Source organism: Meleagris gallopavo, chromosome 16, assembly GCF_905368555.1.
Source record: "Meleagris gallopavo chromosome 16, MGAL_WU_HG_1.1, whole genome shotgun sequence".
NCBI classification, from domain to species: Eukaryota; Metazoa; Chordata; class Aves; order Galliformes; family Phasianidae; genus Meleagris; species Meleagris gallopavo.
Genome location: NC_139419.1, coordinates 1,122,028 through 1,148,480, shown reverse-complemented (window position 1 = coordinate 1,148,480; position 26,453 = coordinate 1,122,028). Strand labels below are relative to the sequence as shown.

General features: G+C 41.7%; 1 protein-coding gene across 2 annotated transcripts in view; it reads left to right on the top strand.

The window, feature by feature from the left end:
- Positions 1-429: 429 nt before the first annotated feature.
- Positions 430-26,453, top strand: part of BAIAP2L1 (BAR/IMD domain containing adaptor protein 2 like 1) — a 33,500-nt gene continuing 7,476 nt past the window's right edge. Inside the window, exons 1-6 of one of the 2 annotated variants that reach the window (XM_085237377.1) lie at positions 430-617; positions 8,785-8,860; positions 11,689-11,775; positions 24,761-24,822; positions 24,916-24,987; positions 25,289-25,426. In XM_085237377.1, the coding sequence (XP_085093503.1) occupies positions 567-617; positions 8,785-8,860; positions 11,689-11,775; positions 24,761-24,822; positions 24,916-24,987; positions 25,289-25,426 (486 nt within the window). In that variant the 5' untranslated portion in view covers positions 430-566. The remainder of the gene's footprint in view (positions 618-8,784; positions 8,861-11,688; positions 11,776-24,760; positions 24,823-24,915; positions 24,988-25,288; positions 25,427-26,453) is intronic. The other variant, XM_085237378.1, reaches the window with a different exon arrangement.

Genomic DNA, 26,453 nt, shown 5'->3' with positions numbered 1-26,453 from the left:
GGCACGGCTGTGCTGGAACCGCGCGGAGCAGCACGAAGCCACAGCGCTGCGCGGCTCAGGCTCGGGACAAAACGTTTGTGCCCTTCGACCCGGTGAGCTCCCACATCACCACACGTAGGGCTGCAGCCCGGCGCAGAGAAGGGCTGAGCCTTTACAGCTCAGCCAGCACTAACTGCCGTAACTTACGGAGCCTCCCCGTCACGGCCCTAAGGAAGGGTTTACCCATAACGGCACAGCCGCCTCTTAGGGAGCCCTTCCAGGCCGCGCTTCGGGACCGGAGCGCTCCGCAGCCCCCGACCTCAAGGCCGAGGAGGAGCGGCCCGAGCGCCCGCTGGCGGCAGGATGGAGCGGCAGGCGGTGCCCCAGGTGGAGGTGCTCGCGCCGAGCCCCGCCCCGCCCCGCCCCGCCGCGTCACGGAGCTCCGGCCCGCCCCGCAGCGCTGCTAGGCTGGTTCCTCAAGTTTTTGACAGTTTGTGAGCGGCGGAGGGCGAAGTTGGGTCGGTTCCGGCGGTGCGGAGTTGCGGCCGAAGCGCTCCGCGGAGAACGAGGCTGTCCCCGCCGGCACCATGTCGCGGGACCCCGAGGAGGTGAACAAGCTGACGGAGAGCACTTACAGAGTGAGTGCGGCGCGGGCAGGGGCCGCCGCTTCGCCGCGGGATGGGGCGGCTCTCGGGACCGCCGGGCGGCTGCGGGGGTGCGGGGCCAGGGGGGGGGAGGAGAGCCTCTCTGCAGGGCAGAGCCGGCGGGGACCGAAGGGCAGGCTGGGCTGGGAGCGCGGAAAGGGAGTGAGCTTCTCCTTATCCTCGTTTTATGAGTAATCTCGCCCAGCCCAGTGTGCCGGAGCCCGCCCGCCCGGCGATCGCTTCCGCGCCGCGAGCTCGGGGCGGTGGCACACGGGGCTGCGGCTGCAGGCTTAGGGCACGGCGGGCATCGGGACCGCCTGCGTTCTGTGCCGCTCCGAGATCTCCGGAAAGCCGCGACGCCGCAGAGCGGCTTCCTCAGAGGTGGCTGGGGGCTGGAGGTCGTGGTCCTTCGCCTGAGCCGCGCCCCGGGACGGGACGGTGCCCGGCAGGGCCTGAAGGCTGAGCGAAGGTGCCGGCCTGAGCCCCGGGCTGATCGCCGGCTCTGTGCGGACAAACCAGCGCCTGCTGGAGCGGGCGGCCCGCCTCGCGTTGGCAGGGTTCTAAACTTTCTACGAATGCCGAGTTAATAGCAGAATGAGAAGTATTCTGTATGTTGGCAGCAGACACTTGGACTTTTCCTCCCCACGAACAGCCCAAGGCACACGGATTTTAATCGGGCAAAATGCCCTTAGAAACCTGTAAAAATCCTACTTTTGGTTGCGTGGCAATTGCAGTCCTGGATCCAAAGTCTTTGTTCTCGGTGCGTTGTGCCACAGAAAGCACTTAATTTTGCAAATGTATTTAATCATGCAAATGAACTTAGAGCTCCATTTGCAGTTTCGAGCCCAAAAGAAAGCTTTGTGGGGATTCATCTATTTTCCTGTTTACCAGACCTTACTGGCTTACCATCAAATGTTTTCATATTTCTGAAGGTGTTGTTACAGTTTAAAGGTCTCCAAAAGCATTGACCAGAGTACTTTACTGTTTTGTTGTCCTCCAACATGCTAAACTCAACTTTACTCTTTTGGGAAGTCCAATTATACTGGGGCTGTGGTGTATTTTCTATTTAATTTCTCTGGACTTAGGGATCCAATTACTGCAAAATTATTTGAAAAAAAAAAAAGAAAAAAAAGGATTCTTTGGCTATTAATGTTGTCCTCTAGAATGAGTGAAGGTCTTAAACAATCTGCTGCTTTGTGATATCGGTTACATTCACGGCAAGGCCATAAGCAAACACACATTATATTTTTCTCAGGAAAGCAGGCTGTAAATACAGCTCACAGAAGAGAAGCTGACTGCTCTGGGCTGTGCTGAAGGAGTGCCCTGCTCTGTCTGTTGGCTTCTAGAATGTAGCTAAAATAGTTTTACAGAGGAAAGAAAAATCTCTGGTGTGAGTGCTATAAAACAGCTTTTAAAGGAATGAAGAACTCTAAACGAACATCACCCTTTCCTAATACTCAGTACTTGCTTCCTCACAAGTATTCCCCTTCTTTCTTTGTTTATTTTTATTATTTTTTAAAAAAACTAATTCAAAGGGATACTTAAACAACCATCAAGAACACAGTATTGCAAAGTTCATATTGAAGTGTGATGGAGTGTCCCCTGTGTGGGTATTTTGAGAGGTCTGGTATGTTGCATCACATAGCCAGTGCTCACAGGCCTGGAAACCCTTCTGCCCTGCCCTCATTAGAACATGAAACTTTATCCAGGTAAGGTATGAAGGCTGTTTCAGGCAGAGAACACATCTGGGTCTATTTTAAAATAGTTGCTTCTGTATGAAGATTAAAATCTGTAAAATAATTCACGAAGGCAGAGAGAACTACTCCATGTATTCACTGTCTGCTGTGACTACAATTACACCTCCCTCACTCAAAGCAAACGAACGCCTCTTTGTGCCATGCTTCCTGCCCGCTGAGCATGCTCGGTGTTGCTCCATGCTATCTGTGTCACCTCTGCTGCGGCACACTGTCCCAGCAGCACAGCACTAACAGCACCAGGGTGCCACGGATGGTATTTGTTTCTCCTACTAGTGAGAAGCCTTGGTCTGACAAAAGCGGTTCAGTGTAGCGCATCCGTGTGCGGCAGGACCAAACCTGGGCTTTCAGCTTCTCAAAAAGATCAACCTGAAAAATAGCAGAAAATGAGATTGAGTGCCTTGCTTGGCGTGTTTGCCATTTCTTTTCTCTTACAATGATAATCCACCGGCTTTATTCCATACGCAGTAACCCCTGTTATACGTAGCTTCAAAATATACCCACAGAAGGCATCAAGTGGCTAAAAGTAATGCCTTTGTATTTTTATCTTAGTCATCCGTTTTGTTGGCAACACCATAGGAAAGTGAATACCTCCGCATTTTTTAGCTAACCTGACTGAATAAACAACATAACCCACAAATATGTGCGCACACCAAAACGAAGGCTGACATTTGGTCTTTATGTAATACCCGAAGAATCACTTTAGTGCACGATAGGAATGGCACGTGCAAAATGAAGCCCGAGGGCGTGGGGCGGTGAGTCAGGAGGAGCTGGGCGGGTTGCAGGGCACATTGCTGGGCACTGCCCTGCCCCGGGAGCCCCGGCACCGCCGCGCTGCGTGGGGACGTCGCGGCTTTCGCAGACGCGTCGCTCTGTGACCCGGTGGCAGCGGCACTCCTCGCTGTGTCACCGCAGCCGATGCTGCTTCATCTTCCCTGCTGTGCGGGGAGGAAGGCTGGCAGCGGGCTGTGACACGTGCAGAGCAGGGGGAAGGGGACAGAAGATGGAAGCGCTGAGCTATGGGCCCGTTGTTCCGCCCGTGTGCTCCGAGGGCTGTGCCCAAAGCTCGCGTGTCAGCCCTCTGGGGTGAGGCTTCAGGAATTCTTGGTAGTTCACAGGTGTTGATAATCTTGCATTTTTAAGGACTTATTTCTCTACATGAATGTAAATTTTACCCAGAAATTTTCATTTCCACTCCAAGTGTGTGATTTGCTTGTTCCGTGGGGCACAGTGCTGTTCTGATTGAGTGGAGCCACGTAGAACTGTCTCGGTAGGCTTGCTTCATCGAGATGTTTCTCATCTACCTGACTTCCCCATTTCTGTGTTTAAAAAAGCCTTGCCATTCGACTGCCTTAGGAGAATTACAGTTCACCCATGGCACACTGCAGGGAGGGTGCTGCTTTGAATCACTGCAATATAAATCCAAATTTGGGGGAAGAGGGGCCCTGGGAGTTCGTGTGTTTGTAAAGTCCCACTCTAGCTTAGCACAAATTATCTATGCTGACCATACTTGTATTCTCTCCTGGGCAACGTATTCATAAACTGGAAATATTTGTATTCAAAGCATACTGATGGGAGAAACATAAAGCTGCCTAATAATTAGTCATAAGAATTGGCCTTTTTGAATGAACAGTCATCCCGATTTTCTCCCGTTCTGCTAGACCTGTTTTAAAACAATACTAAGCTGATGTACAACTGAGGTGGCTTTACATGAGATGTGTTGAGTGCTCAGTCCAGCCCTTTTGAAAACTTTTTTCTGTGGATTTCAACAGCAAAAGCAGGGAATGAGATGTAATAACGTACAAAAGAGAGCACGTTATGATATGCTTTCTATAGAGCATTCTGAATCTCCTCAAGTAGGTTCGCAGATTTAGTGTAGCAACACAAAATACTTCTAAAAAAATGCCATCTTTTCTAATTGAGTGAACAATATGAGCAACATTATTAGTGTCTATACAAAGGTTAGCTATGAATAGCTATAGGGATAGTCATACAATTAACATTAGACCAACTTTTCTGTGTTCATTTTGTAATTTTGGATTTCTAGCTGAATACATTGTTATCCACTCTTGCAAAAGTGCCTGCAGGATGTAAACTTGAAACTAGACGGAGTCTGAGCATTGTTCAGCAGCGTTCGTACCTGCTGAGCTATTGTTCTGCTAGGTGTGTCTTTAAGTAAAAAGCAAAGCTGCACGTTTACAGGAAGGCACTTTTACAATGGCTGTCATTTGTTTTGAAGATTAACGTTGTTTATATGGCTATCAGAAACTGAGGAAGATACAATACTTATACACAACTTGTGGAAACATACAGCTTGTTCCTCTTCAGGCAGCTCCTTTCTGCCAGCCTGGTTAAAAAGCACTGGTTTCTTGTGGCAAAGAGCACACAGCAACTTTCATGTCAGATTATATGATGGCTTATTGATGTCAGTGATCAGAATACATTCCTCTTCAGCTCTTTTTTCAGACGATTGTGCCAACTCTAATATTGTCTGCATAAGAAGATGTTTCCAGTTGCCCTGTTTAAAAATGTTTCCCTTCATTTCCATTCATCCTAAATAATAGAAAGCTGTAGGATCTAATCACGTGTCTTCTGTTCTCTTCCAGTTAATTACTCTGTTCACGAGAGCTAGTGTGTCACTAGAATATAGGACACTACATCAACAATGAGGAGGCCTAGGCTGTGTTACTCCCTGTACAGCCAGATGATGCCATGTGAACTACTTTCTCAGCTTTTTTTTCTTATTTTGTCATGTCTAGTTGAGACAAAGGTTTTGTTTCAGTGCCTCTGTACACCATGGCAGATAAGAAGACTGTGAAGTTATCTGACAATTAGGACAATTTTAAGTTATTGGTTCTGTTGGTCAGAATTCCCGTTTCTCTGACTCTGCTCACTAGAAGTTTTCAGATGTGGCTGTGCTGTACGACCATGAATACTGTCCTGGGGTTCAGCCCCAGTCGTTTTTGTGACATTTTCCTTAGACTGTAAACGAGGGAGGCCATAAAACAGTCAGACGTAATTTGAAAATTAACATAAAAATTGATTTCTGAATAGCTTTTTTAACTGTGTAACTTCTGAAGTTCAACAAAACATTACAACCATTTTAACTGATCATAGAGTTATAGAATGGCCTGGGTTGAAAAGTTCTGATGCAAAACGTCTTGGCAATACCAATCTGCTGAACAGGGAGCTGCCAGGTTCCCTTTTCTGAAAAGGTGCTCTGAACATTGCTTCCTGGAATGGCACTGCTTTGAAGACTGTGTAAAAAGTGAGCTCTGGGAGCGAGGTCAGGTTTTGTTTGCTCTCACAATCTAGCCTCTAGTAAGGAAAAAATAATACGTATTCATTTCTGTAATGCTGAGGAGAGGAAAAAAAAATCAACTAAAAATTATTTCATTAGATTGTTTCCAGCAGGGAGAGGGGAGAAAAGGCCTATGTCTGTCAAACACAAACCCTTAGGAGGAAAGTAGCTGAGCCCCGTGCAGTGCTGGGAGGGTCAGCTAAGCATGCCCCGTGTTAAACCAAGCAAATACCAGAGAAATTTCCATCGCAAAACTTTTCTCTAATTCTGAGGCATTCGTGTCTAGAAACTGGTCAGATACTTCTGCTAACAACAAACCACTGTGGCAGCACAGACTGAAAAACTTCCAGAGACTGCTTGGTCTAGCAGAGAGAAGGTCCATGAGTTGCGTGCTCCCCAGCCACTGAGGGCATCCAGCCACGCGGTGTTTCTTCATCGTTCCCAGCAGTTTCACACATACACAGAGCAGCTGTGATGTGCTGAGCTCTGAGAGCTCTCTGCTGAGTTGTGCTGTGTTTCCGCAGCGCAGTCAATATCTGCTCTATGTGACTGCCTGGTATGTCTTAATTCAGCTACTGAAAATAGAACTGCGGGGCTTGGCTGCAGGGCGGGGAGCTGCTGGATTTTTTTTCCACTTCCTCCTAAATGAGAACTAATGAGGCATGTGCAGTCGCTGCTTGAAGTCTGAATTAGAAGATTTCAAGAACACTTGAATCTTAACCCCGGAATTGTTAGGAGACTAATTAAAAAAAATCAGAACGCGAAGGCCAGTAATTATAACATTGCTATTATAATAATGGGGTAGGTGGCAGTAAGGCTTCTGGCTTCTTGTTTTGGGGCTGGGGTAAGCAGGGGTGGATCAGTCTTGCAGGAATATGATTTTCAATACCAGGTGGAGATTTGACGTGGCATTGGGATTCTTACCTGCCATGTGCGTGCACATTTTCCATGTACGCCCTTCTCCTCCCCCAGATCCTTGGAACAGAGGGCTCTCTATCCTAAAACAGTTCCATGATTCGTCCATTCTATTCTCATGATTCATCAGCTCCATATGCCAGCAGACATCTTCCTTAGTACACTGCTGGGAAGGAAAAGCAGAAAGGTGGTAAGAGGAAGAAACATGCCCCTTAGAACAGAAGCACCCAGGGTTGGACCAGATGATCTCCAGAGGTCCATTCTGAGCCCCCAGTCTGTGGTGGGGGGTCATGGTGCCAGCTGGGGCACAGCAGCATATTTCCAGCAGCCAGTTAAGCAGCTGGGGTGGGAGGAGAAGGGCTCCCAGATGCTGGAGCTTGAAAGTCCATGTGTGAAGCTGTCAGAATGGCCGTTGGCATTGTTGGCCCAACCTGAAGCACACATTCCCAAACCATTTCTGGATGTGGTTTGTGAGTTAACACAGACCGAGGGCCTGGGGACAACAGGGAGGTTTGCCTGCAGTGATTGTGTTTGGATAGGTAGGAATTCAGTGGCTTAGACAGGAAAGCAATTCCAGTTGCTTTAAATTTGTACAAATAAAAGCAATGGAGCTAATTACTGGCATTGCATGTCCACTGCTGATGTCATATATATTATCAGCACCCAGAAGCTTTATAACCATTTGGGGCATTCACAGAATGACAACATATGTTGACAGAATAGCTCTCTAGCTGGGGGAAGCAACGTTGTGGGCTTTAAATCAATACTGAAGCCCTTCCTTAAGGGATGTTGTCCCTCAGTGCCATCACTGAGGTGTGTGAATCTGTAACTTTATCCAGATCCAGCAATATTACACATGCAGGTGCCGATAAAATACGTAATGTGGTTAGGAAATAAATACTGAAAACATTATTTCACATAAAGCTCACACCCAGAAGAAAACCAGAGAAAATGTCTTTTTTCATTCTAAGAGCATTCAGCGTATGTAATTTTCATTGTTTCTTTTGCATTTTCCCCTTTCTGTACATCTCTGATGTGTTTTACTCGACCTGTTAAAATATTACTGGTGGAATCTGAAGTTCACTCTTTGCTTTGTAACACTGACACGAGTTCATCACGTATGGCCCTACATTTAAAATAATAAAAGTTCAATCTGAATGACCTCTCCTGAAAATAGAACACATGTGAAGGCATTCCTGTGCTTTCTGGGTCCATGTATGCAGTAAATAGAAATAATTACGTTCTGTTAGTTGAGGAACAGACAGTGACTTGATATTATTTCACTAGTTGGGTGTCTTATATTTCTTGTAAACAGAAAGTGTTTGTTTTGAATTCCTCAAACTTGAAAGTCCTGCTGTGTGAATGGCATCCAGAGGGACAGGAGCTGTGCCATTACAAAGTGCCATAAGAACAGTGAGAATGACAGAACGCCGTCTTGAGGGATCTCGTGATCTTATAAAACCTCAGAGTGATTCCATGGCTGCAGTTCTGATAGGAAAGGTCTGGGAAAAGAAGGTCTAGAATCTTCAGAACATTTTAAACAAGGCCACCATTTTCACTGTATCTCTCAAAGCTGTGGCTCTCCTAATAAGAAGCATTTTCAAACTTAAAAGAGGAGCAGAGAGAACTGCTTCCTTTCAATGCTACCTGTAACTTGGAGGACTTTGTGGTTTGTTTTAATGTGCATTTAAAAAAAAAAAAAGTCACCTTAGTTCTCTTAGTCTTCTCTAATCAGGTATCTAATTTATTTTTTTTTTCCCCCCTTTTCCTCACATTTATTTGTAAGGGGGGGGAGGGGGCTCAAATCATGCATCATTATCAGAAAATTCTTGTTATTCTCTGACTTCAGAAAACAATTAGTGGAGAACCCATTTCTTCCATGGTTTTTTCTTCATCACCTCTCATAAAAGGAAGATCTATGCAAACTTTCCTTTCATATTCAACATTCTTCTATGTCATAAACAACTGGATTCCTCTTGAGCCCCAGTTAAGCCTAATTCTTCTAGAATTTGTTGACCCTGAATGCTCCATTTCCATGCATCATGTACCCATTTCTCCCTCCAAGTCTTCTGCTTTTCACCCATCCACAGACCTTTCAGATACGTACTGTGCATAACCAAGTGGCACTGAGATAAAGGCTTTCCTCCACTGCTGACTTCCTTGGCCGTAACACGAACTTTCTGTTTCCTAGAATGTAATGGAACAATTCAATCCAGGACTGCGGAATTTAATAAATCTTGGGAAGAATTATGAAAAAGCTGTTAATGGTAAGTCTTCAGAATGTTAATTTCAGTAACAACACTTAATTTTCATTTGATTAATTCTCATATTGGTTATGAGGTTTGTGCATAAGCTTAAATTCCACACTGAACTTCATGCATTTATTAAAAAAAAAAAAAAGGCACAAATATGTCTTTTTATTTTTATTTTTTTGTTTTGATTTGGGAGGGGAAATTGGATTTTGGCTGAATTCAAATGGTATTCTGCAAAAGCTGCATCTCAAAGGCTTTCCACAGAGCTACTGCAAACAAAAAAAACAAAAAAACAACAAAAAAAACACCACCACCAATAACCCTGAACATAAAGTATAAGTAACCATAGAGTATAAGTAACCTGTACTAGAATTGTAATAAATCTAAAAAGGAATAAATTCATATTCTTACCTCTGTTCCTCCTCTACTGTACACATTTCACTGCCCAAGTAAATAACCTCATGAACAGAGGAACTTGAATAGGTACAAGATCCAGGAGCGGATTAATTTTTTTTCTTACCCACACTCAATCCGAAGCTATCTTCCTAATGGAGTCAAAAATCAGAATCAATAAATTTGAATCTAAGGGCATTCATTATATACTTTCATTATTGACTTCTGAGAAACTGTTAGATAAAAAAAATGCTCTCCAAGCCTGGGCCCTAGATTCCCAAAGCTTACACTGTAGGACCTGTTGGAGCTTGCTCTTCTTCACTTCCACAGACCTGTTGAGCTGCTTGATACCATATTAAAGCAATGTGAAATCTCCCAATTTTGCCTCCTTAAGGTCTGTGACGTGTCTTTCCCCTACGTGTAACGTAGCACTCTGGGAAACGTGATACTACAGAAGTCATGCATAGCCAAACAGACATTGAAATTTCTCTTCATGCAAATTTTAGACCAGACTTGAGGAAAAGATAAAAACCAAAGCCTGCTGGAGATGAAAATAAGGAAATGTTGATTTGTTTGCAGTAAAACCTAAGCTCATTCATTAGCAAATAAGTTCACCCATTATAGGTAGTACCAGGAATAGCAAAGTTTTCATGTTGGGTTGAAAGTTACACCTGTTCTTAAGAGCAGCTTTTTTTTCCATTCTTTTCTGTTGATATGTTAATTTGCCTTTTCTTCCTTTTTTTTTTTTTCCCCCCCTTTTTTAATTTGAATCAATTTGTCATCAGTAATTCATGGTACAGCTGTGTGCAGCAGTCCTGGAGAGAAGCTGATCCATTTTATGGTCTACCTCCTTGAGCCTAGTTGAGAAAGCATATCTAATATGAAAGCTTCATTTTACGTAAGCGATTCCAAAACCGTTGAGGAAGAGCTCTTGGGGCTCTCATACACATTAGTGGTTTCTCTGTAAATTCAGAGTGGTACAAGGAGATTGTAACAAGGAGTCAGTATCCTGTTGCTAAGCAGTGAAACATCTTGCAGTTTTCACGGAACCACAGAATGGCTGAGGTTGGAGAAGACCCTCAAGACCATCTAGTTCCAACCCCCACCACAGGCAGGGCTGCTGACCACTAGATAATTCCAAAGAAGTCAGAGCTCTCCAGCAACACAAAACTTACACAAACTTCTAATGGTTTAACAGTGCATTTTCCTGCATTTTGAGGCTAGTAGTCAAAACTCCTTTTCTGTAGAAGTACAATTTACTAGCCAGAGTGATAGTGAAGAGACCAGAACAGATGGAGTTCTTGATTTAGTTTGATTAGCCTGAGAAGAAAAATATAAATCACATTTTCTTCCTTTCTTAGCACCTATGCTCAGAGATGAGATTGACTCGGGGCTATCTTGAGAATGTGTTTAATCTATTGTTTATTAGATAGGTGGAGCTGGCATGACATAAGCTCTTCATGAATGCATGGCAGATAGCCCTATCAGCAGCAGCAACGTAGATCTGTTCAGAAAGTTTGGACGTGGCATCCCTGTGAGAAGCAGCTGAGAGAAATTACTTTAGTCTAATGTAACAGGGCTTCAGGAGGAACCATTTCATTTGGAAAAGTTGGTGGCTTCTCAGCAAACATACTGTTGGGTAACCAAAAAGGCCACCTTTGCTAGTAAAAAGAAATCTGAAATACTTAAATTGGCAATGCCATCCCTCCCCAGAAAAGGGTATTCTAAAGTCAACAGCAAGCATCTGCTTAGCTTGCACTTTGGGTAAAAAATTAACTACTATCCCCCAAAAATTTAAAGATATACTTCAATCAGTATTCTTCACTGCTATTTCCAATAAAGCCTTGGCAGTTTTTTTTCCCTCATAATGTCTTACATTTTTAGTTACCATGGCCACACAAGGCAGGCACTGCATGGTGCAGGGGAACCTGTTTCTCACTGCTGTCCTCACTGGAGTTAGGATCATGTTTTGTTCACTCCAGCAAAGCAAGCTTTGCTGTTTTAATAGGCTATAACTAAGAAATGATTAACTGCAAATAATTGAATCCTCAGTGATATGTAATAAACACCTATTTTTTTTTTCCTATAAAGCTAGAATTGAATGATAAACAATAAAATTGTGGGGCAAGAGGGAAATTGTCCTGGAGAGGGAAAAAAAACAAAAAAAAGTGAGAGTCCAAGTGTTAATTCAGGTGTGTCCACCTGAATGGGAAAGCTGGAACTAAACAACAGGCTGCAGCTTCACTGAACTGCTTTGGAGTCCTGTCTTGCTGACACCTGGTTTCACAACTTCACAGACAGCACAGGGACTTGAATAAATTTTTCCAGTAATAGGATTTCCCTTTTGGCATACTATATGTCCTGGATTCTAACATTTCATAGTGCCATAAGTTAATGAAAGAAGAAAATATTTCAGTTTTTGTGTTTTGTTTTTTTCCTCTCCCTTTAAGCTATGGTAGTGGCTGGAAGATCATACTACGATAGTCTTGCAAAGATTGGGGATATATCAGCGGATTCGCCTGTTTCTAAAGAGTTAGGTAAGTGCTTTTTTATTTTTTTATTTTTAACTACATCAAAACATAAACTTCATTTTTGTTTTCCTGCTGACATTTCATAGAAATGGTGTAAAGTAGAGAAGTGGGAAAAGAACATTGTACATAGCCAGATGGGATTACTCTGCCTTAAACACATTAATTCTCAGGCCACTCACACCAGATCAATCAAGAACATCACTAGAAGTTTTCAGGTACTATATATTAATATTCTAGTTCAGTTTTTGAACGAGTAAATGGAGAGTCAAATATAGATTAATTTTACATGAACACTGTAATGCTGTAACACAATGGGAAGCACAGCAGGGCAGCAAGGTCCTGGGCTGCAACAAGTGAAGGCTTGCTTAAATGCAACAACACAACAGCTGTGGGCACAGACATTAAAAAAAAAAAAACAAACCCACAAACAAAAAAAAAACAACTGCTTACCTTCAGAAGGCCTCAGGTATGCAGGGATTTCCCGTGAGACCCTCTTACCTCCACTGCCAGCCCTTAAATGAGGGCTGCAAGGGGTGGGTGGATCCTGGTTCCCCCCTTCCATCACTCAGTGCATTGCACTGCATGCACCTGAGCTCCCCTGGGCTGGCCCTGCCTTCCCACCAGGTGCTCCATCACTGCTTCAGGCTACGACTCAGCATTTCTGCTATAAACATGAATGTACTATAAGTTCTATACTTTCCTGAAAATATATTCTGAATTTCTGAAAAATGTAGTGCTTTGTTTTGTATTCCTTTAGCTAGCGCTGAAATGATATTGTTCAGTCTACAAAAGTAAAATGGTCACCAAAGTATTAGTAATATTTCTCACAAAAATATAAGTACAAACTGAACTATAAAGACGAAAAGGTGCTTAAAGGCTTCATTTGCTTTCTGACAAAAATAACTGGATAAATTGTCCTTTTATTATGAGCAGTCTGTACTTTCACTTAAGGGTAACGTAGGACATGTTCAGTGGTGTGACACTGGCTGCTTCCGTAACTCTTAACTTAAAAGGATTGTTTTTAGTAATTTTTTTCTCAGTGATTCTGCTGAAGGTGATCTGAGGGATAGCCTCTCTTTGAGAGGTGACCACAGCTCTCTGTGCCTGCATACATTTTTACCATTTGTTCTGAAACCACTTCTGGGAGAGTGTTAACATTCTGTGTTCAACGTTGTTTGCTGTTCTGCCGCTCCCAGTCCGAAAGCAAACAGCCTCGTGTAGCTTTCTGTGTTTGCTTTGTGAGTTGTTTACAGGAAACAGAGTCGCTGATTTCAAGCGGTCGAACAAAATCATGAGCAAGTTAAAAGTATTAACCAGTCAACCTAATAAAAACATCAGGAAAAGCATAATTACAATCTCTGTAAGTTGGTAAAATCCATGCAAGTAATCTGTCCGTTGAGATCTGTTTGACTGTGAGATACTGTCTGCATTTTGAAAGCATCAGTGAGCAGTTCGAGATTAAATCTGCGTCTTTCATACTATGGGGCGATACAAAATTGTGCTTGAAAATACATTTTGGGGGTTTAATTGTGATCTCCATACAGCTATAACTCTTTCTAAGTATTTTCTGTTGAGAAAGTCGTGCCTTCTCCAGGATCAGGGCTCTAAGGCTGTATTTTCATCACCTATTTAAACTGTTACCGCAAGAAAAATCCAGACAGCAAGTCTAGATTTCTTCCAGCATGCTCTCTGATAGAATACTTCATGTTGAGATAAAGGTGGGATAATGTGGGAGGCATCTGTGAGAGATTATTTACATTTTCTTAAATGGAATGCTTTCAAACTTGAGTACAAGCTGAGGTACCATTGTCTGGATTTCCAGTACTGAGGGCTTTGGGCGGCCAGCAAATCTAAGTGTTTTTAATGTGTGTAATAAAAATTGAAACATCCAAAGCACAGAAACTAATACCTGAAGCTAATCTGTTTGAAAGCAAACAAACAAAAAACCCCATGACTTACCTGTTTTAACCACTATCGGGATGCTTGGCTTAGGGATGGGATGGCAAGGCTCTACAGTCATCAGAAATCCACAGTGCTGTTTTCTTACCTGTCACTTACAGCAGAAATGTGTCACGAATAATTTGCTGATCTGCTTTTTCTTCGGTTTTTAATATGGATACTTCTTCCATTGACTCTGTGTTCCATCCATCAGCCAGCAGGTACTCTTCAGCTGTAAAAGGAGCTATTCGAAGACTTGTCCCTTTTCCCCTTTCCCTGATAGCTAGCATAGCAACCTGTGTTTTTTGCAGATACACTTCTTATTAAAATCAGTCTTCAGAAGACTGAACAGGGCAATAAGGCAGGAATCAATGTTTCAGCTCTTTCCTGTAGCAATGTCACCTTTAGTGGTGTCAGATGAAAAATAATGTACTATTCTAAGTTGAGTTGTGTTGCATTAAAGTTCTTACACCTACTTATGAAAGCTTATGTGCCTAAGATGGCTAGAATACAATAATCTTTGTAATTTATGAATAGTGCTTACTGGAAGGTCATTCCCAGCCATTTTAAAGTTCAAGCCCAAACCTGCTGGGTGACCTACAGTACGCTTACTGCCAGTGCTATGCAAAGATGTGTATCGAAACCACCACCAGTCAGTCCTTCCTTCTCATAAGGAAACACTGAACATGGTCTCCCTGTAACCAGTCAGTAAGAACAAGTGCTTTCTGCCGTAGAATGAGATTGGTGCAGAAGGAGGAAGCAAGAAGGAAATGGAAATTTGGATATTCCAGATATTCAAAACTTTTGTACTGTGTTTGTGGATTTCACATGCAGTGGAAAGCTCTCTGGAACATTTTAATACAGCATAATTTCATATGAGAAAGTAAAAGAATATACTGCATTCACAGTACAATTATTGTGAATAAAAGTTGCTCTAAGTCAACTTTTTTTTCTAATTTTGAAATTCCCAACTTTCTAAGCGTGTAGTCCTTCAGATTTAGTGACAAGAGTTTAGGAACATGATCTGAATGTACACAGTTTGTCATTCTGCAGTGTGGAATTTCCATATCTTTCTTTCCTAGACACCTATTTTAAATTACAACGGGAAGAAAAGTTAGGAAAGATGAAGCTGTACACTTAAAATGTAGGTTTATACATTCAAATTGCAGCATATCACAACAGCACAATGAAACACCATGTTTCAGTAGCGCATTAAAGGTAAATCTCACCTAAATACTGTAGTGCTGTATCAGTGCCAAAAGGACTAACTTTCATCGTGTGTTCCTGACCTTTTTTTGTCTCACCTAAAACACAGGTTTGTGAGATTCTGCCTAATAGAGCATCAGTGCTAATACTTGTAACAGATGCTGTCTTCCAGCCATGTAATCTGTCCTTACAGCCTTCACTAGCTGCAGGAATCAGGAAGTTTTCCTGCACATTCATTGAATTCTTCTCATGTTTTCCCAGCTGTCCCCTTGTAGCTACAATAACTGGCAGGTGCTGAGCTCCTTTATAGTACTGGGAGTGTAAAGTCCCAATTCGTTTATTGTGTGGCAACTGTATTGATAGCAACTACAGTGCCACAGTTACACTGTGGGTCTGCACATAGAGCTTACTGCACCAGAACTAAGTGTGAACTGCTCACTGCTTCTCCTACAGCAAAGACAAATATGGAAGAAATAAATGTGTTGCATGGCATTGACCTGTGCAGCTAAATTGCAGAAATCTGTGTTAAGAGGAACATCAGAGAGGAAAGTCTTTTCTACTCTATCAGCACTGTTAGTTAAAAACTACTCTGTGTCATAGGCTTATTGTTTTCAGTCTCACTCACTTGAAATTTGACATAAAGATGTGCAAAAGCTCATCTACAGTTTGAAACTGTAGAACGGGGATTTTTTTTCTTTTTTTCTCTTTTTTTCTTTTTGTTTTCAGGAGAAATTTTCTAGTTAAAAACCTCTGCAGGTGATTATTGAAACAAGTATTGGACAAAACCTTTCTCCTGTGTTCCACAAGTCAGGGAGGGCTGAGGGCTGGGAGGGAACTTGTGATGGTGCTACCAGTAAATGGAACGCCTGCTTGGCAGAGGAAGAGCCCAGAACTCGATATTCTGCTGGTGAACAAAAGGTGTGACTGTCCTTCAGGTCCAAAAGAACACGTCTACGTAACGCAAGTTTGCTCATAGGAAAAGGTGGTGTGACTTCAAAGGTCTCCAAAACCTTGTCGTGCTGTAAAATATCCACTGTGAAGAGATGTAGGTATATGCACTCAGCAATATGGTAATTACACATAATAACACTACAGTGTGGAGAAGTGGGGCAGGAGTTGTCTATGCGTGCATTTCCTTCTCTTGAGACTCCTTAGGCTTCTCATAGAGATGACTGCAGTCACTGGGATAACTGCGTGCTAGTTTGAGCATCACTGTTGATAAGGATTTGTTAGCTGAGTGGTGAATGTGCCTAGAGTTTATCCCATAGCCAGCACTTCCTATCCATCTGCATGGCCTGAAATCTAACAGAATCCTTTGATAACTGTTTTCTGGTTCTGCAAAGCAAAATAACAATAACTTGATAATGTATTATTAATGTAATTAAGTGAAATTAAACCTGTAGAGAGCACAGTTTGATTTCACTTATTTATTTTTAAATGATAACCATTTTACATTTGAAGCTAAAATAAACCCAGTGGACTTTTCTACTGTTTCTCCTTTCTAGTTGTAGAGATTTTCTATACAAGAAACAGTGAGCTTTAAGTGGCCATACAAAATTGTTTGGAATGCAATGAAAACATTTTTATTTTGTTAAAAGAAAACACATTCTTACTGAAAAAAATTCTAAGCTGACTGTAACGTAAGGTCATACCATCTTTCAAAAGCAGTGTCTTGCTAGTATTTGTCACTCAGAACTTTTTCCTTCCTTATTAATAAGCAAAATGGACATCTGAGCCTGTGCTTCTTTAAAGCTGGGAATAGCTATCTCTTCTACTTCTGTGATATAGCACTTAAGTGCTGCTCTCACTATTGACAAAGACAAGCAGGAGAACAGGAAATGTAATAGTTTAGGATAAATGAAGCTAGCCGCACTTAAAATAAAAATTAAAAAGTGGGTGAAAACTCACGGGCAGTGGAGAGAGAAGAGTTGTTGGCTTACTTCAGCAGATGAATTGACCCTGTCAGCTGGAATCCTGTTTCACTTGTCTTCGAAAGATGACACCAAGCACCCTGTCCTTCACTGGCTGCTTTAATCTAAAGAAAGATCTGTCATCTTGTCCCACCTTACTGCATCACTGCCATCTCCTGGATAGGATAAACGTTCTACTTTCAGAAGAGACTGTTGGACAGAAAGCAAGTGAAGTGTGCCAGCAACTATAGAACCTTTTTAGCACCTCATCTTGTGGAAACTTCTGGGAAACCAGCTTAGAGGTTGCAGCTGAAGCAGTTAGTAGGTCAGGCCAGCTTTTCCTATGGAGCATTAATAAAATACAGTTAAAATATATTTATAATAAAGTGGGATTGAAAAAAGGGACTGAATTCTTATATAACAAAAAGTGTATTGAAAATGAAACACAAGGTGCCTTTCAGTTCTTCAGGAGTGAGGTTTTGCATTTCCTAATTTTGTGATAACCTTGTTTCAGTGCTACACAGACCTCCAATCTGCCATAAGTAAGGTAGGAGGAGAGCAGCCAGCCTTTCTACATTGCTAGGGATGGAAACAGTAGCTGACTTAGTGGAAACTTCTTGCTATTCACAGTTCTACTTTCCAAGATCATTTATAAGGTTAAGTCAAGCTAAATGTTCATATTAAGAATTTTTTCCTCTAGAATTGGTACTGTGGCTTTTGATGTTCAGTATTCTGCATATAAACTTTTGATGAGTCTGCTGGAGGAAAGAAGGAAAATCAAACCTTCAGTCTTTTATTCTTAAACATGAACTTCTCTGTAGTTTGTACGTTGCCCAGTTGCCCAACTGTCTGTTGCAGAGCCATTGGAAGCTCTGTGTGTTCACTGATAAATCAACTGTTCAGATACTCACTGTGCCTTGTGCTGCATTACCTTCTGCTGCATTACCTTCTGCAGCCTGAGACGAGTGCATGTGTCTGTACTGCTGCCCTAAATGCCCACTTGTGTGTGATGGCTCTGGATTCTCACACAGCACGTCCATAATAATGCATGTCATTGTACCCCCCAGAAAGACAAATCAGATATTCAAAATAAAGTGGGTGCGCACTTTCATGATACCATCATGCTCTGCTTCAAAGGCCTAAGAAAATAGAGGAAAATGTGACAAAGGGCATGCTGGCTGTCCTGAAACAGTTACGTATCACATGAGCTTCACACGTAGCAAAGACGTCTTTCATTTTGCAACAGAAACTCTGGAAAAGATGCCCTGAGTTTCACCTGTGTGTGCATGCAACGTTTACTTGATTGTGACTAGTGTTTGTTCAGAAAATAGTAATTAACTCCACAGTGGGGAAGTTGCATTCTGTGCACAGTAGGTGTGTGTTCCCTGGCAGCTCTCCTAACCGACCCAAACACAATGCCATCACTGCTGGCGAGGCTGGGCAGGCACGCAGCCATTCAGCTGATGCTAAGCAATCAGTTTTTCTTCACCATCTCCTCCCCCAGGTACATCTGTTGGGGAAAAAAAAAAAAAAAAAGGAAGAAAAAAGGAAGAAAAAAGACCTGCAAGCCTACGTAGAGGGAAACCTAATCTTATTTGACTTCTTCAGTAAGACAAATGTATGGAAAATAGAAAGCAAATGACATTGTTGCAAAGAAAATCACATCATGCATGTAACTAGCTTGTAAATCCCCTAACTTCTAAATTCTACCTTTATTTTGTCTATACAGTAAGCTCTTACAAATTAATAATTTCTGAAAAAAGCCCAGGATCAGTTGGAGATGTCTTTTGGATACATTTTTGACACTGCTGATGGCAGCAGTTCCAAATCGCTGTGATTAAAAAAGGCAGTGACTCCCTAGCTGGAATTGCATTCCACGTAGCACTCAGCACAGTGCCTCGCCTTTTCATCCTTTTTTAGTACTGGAAACTCATTAGGAACCTCCGTTTTTGCTGCTGGATGACATTTGCTTGTTGCAGTCCTGCTCAGACACAGGGTGGCTTTGCTGTATGATGGCCCCTAATCGGCCCAAAAGCAGCAGGGCCTCCAGCACAGAGGTTCAGGCTTGTGCTTGTGTCCTCACTTATTTCCTTGCACCTGACTGGAAAGGCCCACAAGCTGCCTGTCCAACACCACTGCAGCTCAGTACGAGAAGCTGTTGTAATTAAGGCTTCCAGGGCCCCATGGAAGACCTGTCAGTGACATGCATACCTTAATGTATTCTGCTTTATATGTTCGGGTTAAAAAAAAGCCTCTGTCAGTCCTTAAAGATATTACGAATGGAGTAACAGGTGGAAAAATGAGTTTGTCATTTTTCATGCATTATTTATGTGGCATACACTCTTCCTTTCCTATTTTAATTAACATTAAAATTTAGTTACTTTACCAATCATCTGAAACTAGATAAATATTTCATGTTAATCATCATCTGTTCAATGATATAGTAGGTTTAAAACAATTTAATCTCTGATTTTTTTTTCTTTGACTGAGAGATGAGAACAGGTCAGGAGAGAAAAGGAAGGAGACCAGCAGGCTGAAAATTGCTAAAATGGAAAGTCACACTTCTCTTTAAATAACATAAGCTTTTCTTGTTGTCCTGTTTAAATTGTAAAATAGGAGCATCACACCACAAACAGACTTAGAGGAACTGGAAATTCTCATAGTCTTGATAATTGCTCATGTATTCACTCCTGATGCTATTTGCCTTTGGCACAGAGGGAATGGGCCGTTGGTGTTAAATGCTTTTATTTGTATGTATTTGTTTGTCTGTGCTATATATGGACGTACAAAGATGTACGTACTGCAATAAAGCAAACACTTCTGGAAGCATAGAAGCTGGTGTACAGCACTATCAAAGTAAAATGGTAAAAGGTACCTCCAGCAGAAGAAAGTATATCATAGCTAGAATACAGCCTGAGCAAAACAGCTCTGGTCTCTTGCTAAAGAACTGTGGCTATGGTGTAGCTGGAAAGAAATTATTCAACTGAATAAACACAGAGGCTGTAGGTCCTTTTTTTTTTTTTTTTTCCTGCTTGATTTTAACATTGAGCAATTGAAATTTTTACTTTGGTCAAATGTACATGAAAAGTATGTGCACGGGGTAGAACGTATTTCCCAGATAGGAGCTGCACAGGAGCACAGGCAGTGGAGTCTAATGAGGAGGAGAAAGTAGAGCAGTATGAGCTCACTGCCACCTCATACCATTGGAGCTCAACTCTTAAAATTAGCTTTTTTGTTTTATATATGATAGTACAGAATTCTGTTCTAGCAAAACATAACTATCATATCAGTATGTCCATATATAGCACAGCTTCTTCTGGGTAGTGTGGGCCCACCACGTATAGTGGACTTCAAACACTTTATTATCCTCTGAACTCTCTTCTCTCTTGCTCTACTGCAGATTTGACTCCTCTTTTTCTTTTTTATTCTTCCTTCGCCCTCTGCAGTCACCTTCATAACATGCACTGCATGGTCATGTGTCAGTACTACTTATAAAACTAACTACAGACAGATTTACTCCTTGCTGCTCATGCAGTAAGGAAGGGCAGACTTGACCCAGTCCTATTGATTTATGAGCACACGAGCATTAACTCTACAGGTTGTCTCCCCCCACAAGTATTCTGGGCAAATTGCATCAGAAGCAGAGCAGTCAGTAGTTTGGAAACCAACACATTGTTTTGCCTGTTCTTATTTTTTCATTTATATTAATTTCCATTAAGACTTTATGCCTTCTTTCAAGTATCTGCTGCACAATTAAATCCTTCTGCAATAAATCTTTCCTACGAGGGAATGGTAAATTGAAAGTACTTGAAGCTTAACAGATGTTTAGGTAGTTATATTTATGTTGCACTGTATTCTTCTGAGTCTTCCCATTTCACCTCCTTTCAGGGGCGAATGGCTTCTGATGACTTTGCTTCCAGCTTTTCTTAATCATCACTGCCTTTATTCTGGGCAAAGGGCAACTGGGAAGAAAGAGCATCTTGACAGAATGGGAGCTCGTGATATTCCTGACCTGTCCTGTCTCCATGCATAGCTTTGACTCAGCCTTTTGCTCTTGTTTAATACAAATAATTACATGGCTTCATCTTGAAGACGTGAGGTTACTAGACCTGCCCTGAATGCAAAGTAGGACGACAGGAGATAAAGGAGTGATTCTAATTGAGCACTTTGTTCCCAGGCATCTAGCAAAGTCTTTCTAGTGAGACTTGATGTTGTTCCAGTGACCTCCTCTAAAGACAAACAAAATCCTAACTATATTTCAAGTAGGTGATGAAACCAGTAATTTTATCAATATAGCCAATTAATATTTTAAAAGTTTAAGTCATTTTCTTGGTAACTGCTAATATTTGCTTCTCTGACAAAACTGTACCAAGTTCCATTTTTGTTTCTATTTTGAACTAACTCTTCTGTTCTGAAAAACAGTCAGCATAAGCTAAAAAGATAAACAACCACTAAAATTGCTCAGTGTGAACAGTGAGATTGAACTGTAACTGCTGCAGAAGCTCTATATTCTGGCCTTATAATGAAGATGCTTACTATTTCTTCTATTTTCAAATGAGGCTTTCTGTTAGAAATTGCTTTCCTTGTTTTTCATCTACTGTGAAGACAATTTTTCAGAGATGTCTTCTTCCTCACGCAATGCTGTGTGTGGAGAAGTGTTGTGTATTTTGGGTTAGTGGTTCCTATTTATTCTTTCTGCAAACAAAACCAACAGACCATTAATGGAGTTCTAGCCTGTCGTACTTTCTTAACAGAAAACACAGGGACAACAAACAACCTTGGGTAAGCCTAAAAACCTCCCTCGAATTTCTAAGGCTTCAGCTTAAGAGATTCTTCTACTGTGCACTGAACCCAACTGAAACTGAAATAAATTTACTGAAATAATTTGACATTACTATCCACAGTCATATTTCAGACTGTGGGTAAATTACACAGCCTAGTTTCAACTACTCTACATGAAAGATGTTTGGTATATTTTTAAGGTCACTTTTCTTTTAAGGTGAGATGTTTTCCCCAAATACCCATCTGTAAGAAGTTGTTTCCTCTCTTCCCTGCATTGCAATACTGAGCTGATATTAACAGAACATGTGTCTATGCACATTTATGAATACATTTTTATTTTCTAAAATAAATGTGGAAATATTTAATATATATTTCTACTGTTTCATCACAAAGGTTTTGTATTTAGTGTGGGGGAATGCAAAGCAAAAAAAAAAAGTATATTTGAAAGAGAAGTGCTGTCTAGTTATGTTTATCATGAAGACTGGTGGTTTGAGTTTGTTAATTCGTTGCATAACATGATGCCTAAAGCTGGTTTGGTTTACAGTATGTCTGTCATAAGCTGGACTTAAGCAGTCTGTTATCATGCAGTCTAGTCATATTTTGTAGTGTATTTGCATGTTTGCTAGCTCTGGGGTTTGACAGTAAATGATGACAAGGTCGAGACTTGGTGACTGTGTATTAAGAGGTCTCATTAAACCTGATCATGAGCAGCTTTAATACATAGCAGAGTATTTTTAATTGATGTGAGTAATACATTTGTCCTCACTTCAAGTAGTTTTCTTGACCTTTCTACAAACTGAATAATTGCTAAGCACCAGAGCCTGGCCCTAGCTGATGTCATTATTAATCCAGTGACCTACTGTGTTTATTAGAACTATTTTATAAATCACAATTGTAATCAAAATCAACGTACTGTCCTGAAGTTGTTTGGTTTCCATCCCACTCGGATGCTGTGACATGGAGGTCTGGGCTCATTTTACCTTCCCTGGGTTACACTTCTACAAAAACATTTATCCTGTATAAATCTTAATCAGGAGGGCTGTCCAAATGTGGTAACTCATTATCTTAAACTGGTGATAAAAGACCATGGTAGACGTCCACTTACAAAGTGTTCTCTATTTAAAGAGAAGAATCTGACCTCTAATGTAAACTATAACTTAAATCTCAATAGATCCATGCACTCACTGCGAGCTCTTTTCAAAGCATGGAATCGGAGGCGAGGCGGGTGAGCCAGCACACCCAGTGCCTCCGCATCGCTGGTGGCAGTGAAGAGATCCCAGTACAGAATGGGTTTTGTCTGATGTGCAGTGCTTGGGGAGCCTTCGGTGAGGGGGAAAGAAGATACGAGATAATGAGAAGATATGAGAGGAACGGTCACTGACATTTAAAAACAACATGTGTGTTCTAGGGTGTGCAAAGAAAAGGATCCTGGGAAATAATGCAGCACGAACTGCTCAGAAGGAAATGTCGATTTCAAAGTTCTCTTAATCTCAGGATACGTTTGGGCAGTATTCTTTGCAATAAAGATTAAAAAAAAAAGGCAGCTAGTTTCCTACCCAAGTATTCAAAGCCGAACGCCTTGAAGGCTGCGGTCAGATGCAGTGTGAGACAGAAATAACAAGCCCTGAGCGTCAGGTTTTCCACCCGCAGCCCCAGGTGAAAGGGCCGTTTGAGCGGGCGCCGCGCTGCAGGGCTCAATGCCGCCTTGTGGGCTGCCTGCGGGCTGCCTGCTGGAGCACCGCGCTGCACTTTGCCAGCAGCTCCTCCCAGCACACAGGAACACGGAGTGCATGTACACTCCTTTAAAAAGCATCAGGAACTCATAGGGGCGATTTTCTGGTGGCCGTTCCAGCATTCACCACGAATGTTTATGAGCTGCCAACCAGCTCTGCGTTCTGCGAATGCGAAGCCACGCAAACTTGGTAGGCTCACGTGGATTTTTTTCCCCGATTTCTTTTAACACTGTATCACTGCTCGGTGGTTCTTTTCCTTTTCGCAAAACTCCTCTGATTTTGAAATGCCACTACAGTCAAAAATGTAACTTCTCAGTTGGTTTGGGTGAAATAAGTGCTACAGACTAAATTGCATTCACTTCTGCAGCCTTACAAACAACCGGGTCGCTTACTGATGTCCATTACTTCAAAAGTTTATGTAACTACACTGTATTTACTTTTCTACTGCATAGGAAATAATTACTGTAGTAACTCTCACTTCTCACAGTATTTACTTCCATACTTTTAATCACCAGCACCCTATCACTGTAGGCTGTTTGTAAGGAACTTCCTATCCTAGTTTTAGTGCCTCTTCTGGGCATCATGAAAAGAGCCTGGCCCCATCCACTTGACTCCCACCCACCAGATATCTATAAGCATCAGTAACATTACCCTTCAGTCTCCTCTTCTCCAGGCTGAACTGCCCCAGGTCTGCCATCCTTTCTTCATACTGCAGATGCCCCAGGCACAGGGTTACCAGAACCCCAACGTACACCAGGGAGGGATGGGTCTCGATGGCTGGGGAGATGTTGAGAAAGGAAGAGATAAGAAGTTCTGCCGTTCATTTTATTTAGCTGAATTTGCTAAGGAAAGGAAGCTGAGAAATCTACCTTTCCTGTCTATTAGTTAATGCCATACAGACAGGCTGTAATCCCTGATAAAACAGCATGAGAAATTAATCATCATAGTATCAGATCTGCTTTAGCAAGTGTGCTGTCACTGAACGTGGAAGGTGACTGCAGTGCTGACGCTGTGCTCAGTTAGACATTAAGGTTCAGTTTGCAGGCCGAGTGGACAGCAGTTGTTGGAAGCAGCAGCTATCTCCAGTCACTGTGTCCTATGGCCCACATTGGCAAGAATAGTCTCTCATTGAATCAGTCACGTTACTTTGGGGAGAAGGAAGGAGTTACTTTGTCTGTCACACCAAGTCTTGCTTGCACAGTAACAGGACTGATGATTTTCCTGTCATTTATGAGCTTCTTGGTTTGTTTGTGGCCAGATACACTAAATTATTTAAACTGCTGTGCTAAGAAACAGCAGGAAGTTTCCTATCTCTCTTAATATAGCTAACAAATTTATTTGTTATGTGTATTTTATTGCTGCTTGTTAACCAGCTCCAGAACTCTATGAAAGAAAGAAATATGGTTGTGTGTCTCCCAACAGGCCAAGTTCTGGTAGAAATTTCAAGAACGCACAAGAAACTTAATGACAGTCTAGAGGAAAGTGTAAGTTCAAGCATTTCTTAACCTACCTCACCTTTTGAAATTAAAAACCGCTTTTGCCGATTTTTAATAACCCTTAATTTATTTGCTTTAAAGTTTAAGAAATTTCATAAGGAAATTATATCTGAACTGGAGAAGAAAACAGACCTGGATGTAAAATACATGACCGTAAGTACATTCAGTTCTAATACCAAAGAGGGCATCTTTTATTGATCAGTTGGTCCCTAGCAGTTTACTAATCACTGTTAGATTTGAGCTCTACTTAAACGTGGCAAAAGCATTTGTGCTTATTTTGAGTTCAAATAGGAACCAGTGCATGCCTTCATAGCATTTTTAACCCACAGCTGAGAAAAGCACTTGGTCGTCTCATCTGACATGCATTAGCAATATCTATGGTAATGCTTTTTAGCTGCTTACACAGGCAGCGTTGTGGAGAGCACTGAGATGTTTGTAAATGCTCTGATTGCAGGCAACTTTAAAGAGGTACCAAACCGAACACAGAAGTAAATTGGATTCCCTAGAGAAGTCTCAGGCTGAGCTGAAAAAAATCCGAAGGAAAAGCCAAGGAGCACGAAATGTAATGAAATATGAGCATAAAGAAATGGAGGTCAGTGTGTTGGCTCTTGGTTTGCTTTTTTCTTTTTTTAATTTTATTTTGCATGAGAACTGGTCAGCAGAAAACATTAAGCTATTACAGGTCTTATCCGGGGCTTTCAAAGCTTGACTTCTGAAGCCTACAACAATTTTTGTGCATGCAATGCAATTAGTTAGTTCACAGCTGCCATGCATGTTGTTTGGCAAGTTGAACTAACTTCAAAGAATGTGTATTTTTGATTTCTCAGAGCTGTTGTACGTTAAAGACACTCCTACAATAATTACTGCAGCTCAAATTAAATGCTGGCTGTGCTGCTGTAGGCGTTCAGAGGCGTTTGCTTCAGCTTCAGGGTTTCCTAGATGGCCACTACTTGGTGAACAGCCTTAAAGCACCTCAGGACCTGCACCTTTACGCAGCAGTTTACTCAGCTACGTTGTGTAAATTCAGCAGTGATTTGAATTTCCCCAAGCAGGCCGTACAACTTATTTATTACTTCGCTGCTGTTCTTACGCAGCATTGCCATCTTGAGGCCAAACCAGAAGTGGCAAGGAAGAGCAGATAGGTGACTTGTTATTTCAAATAAAATGGTGACTATTTTCTGAGATACAATGTTAGGTTAGCTTTTATATTTTTTCCTCTATGTTTTTCTATTTATTTTTTTTTTTCTTTAAATAAAGCTTTGTTTATAACAAGGCACATAAGCATAAATCATACCAGCTCTTACTTCTTACACTGTTTTAACCCACATTCAGAACAGTTCATTTTTAATGTACTGGACAGAGAATTTAAGAATTAGCCTTTAAGCACATTTTAGTCACAAACTTTCATAACCTCAGATAAATACATTTTAGTCTCTTTAGTAACTCATTTTTTCCTCTCTAAAATGAAGAATAGATTCATTAAAGCTTTGTGAGAGTAAATATAACTGCTATAGAGCAGATGAAGGTAATTAGTCCAATTAGAGAACACCTGTGGCCTTAAAGTTGCTCAGCTGCTGCTGCTTTAAAGTCATATTCTTCTTTGTTACAGCATTTAATTT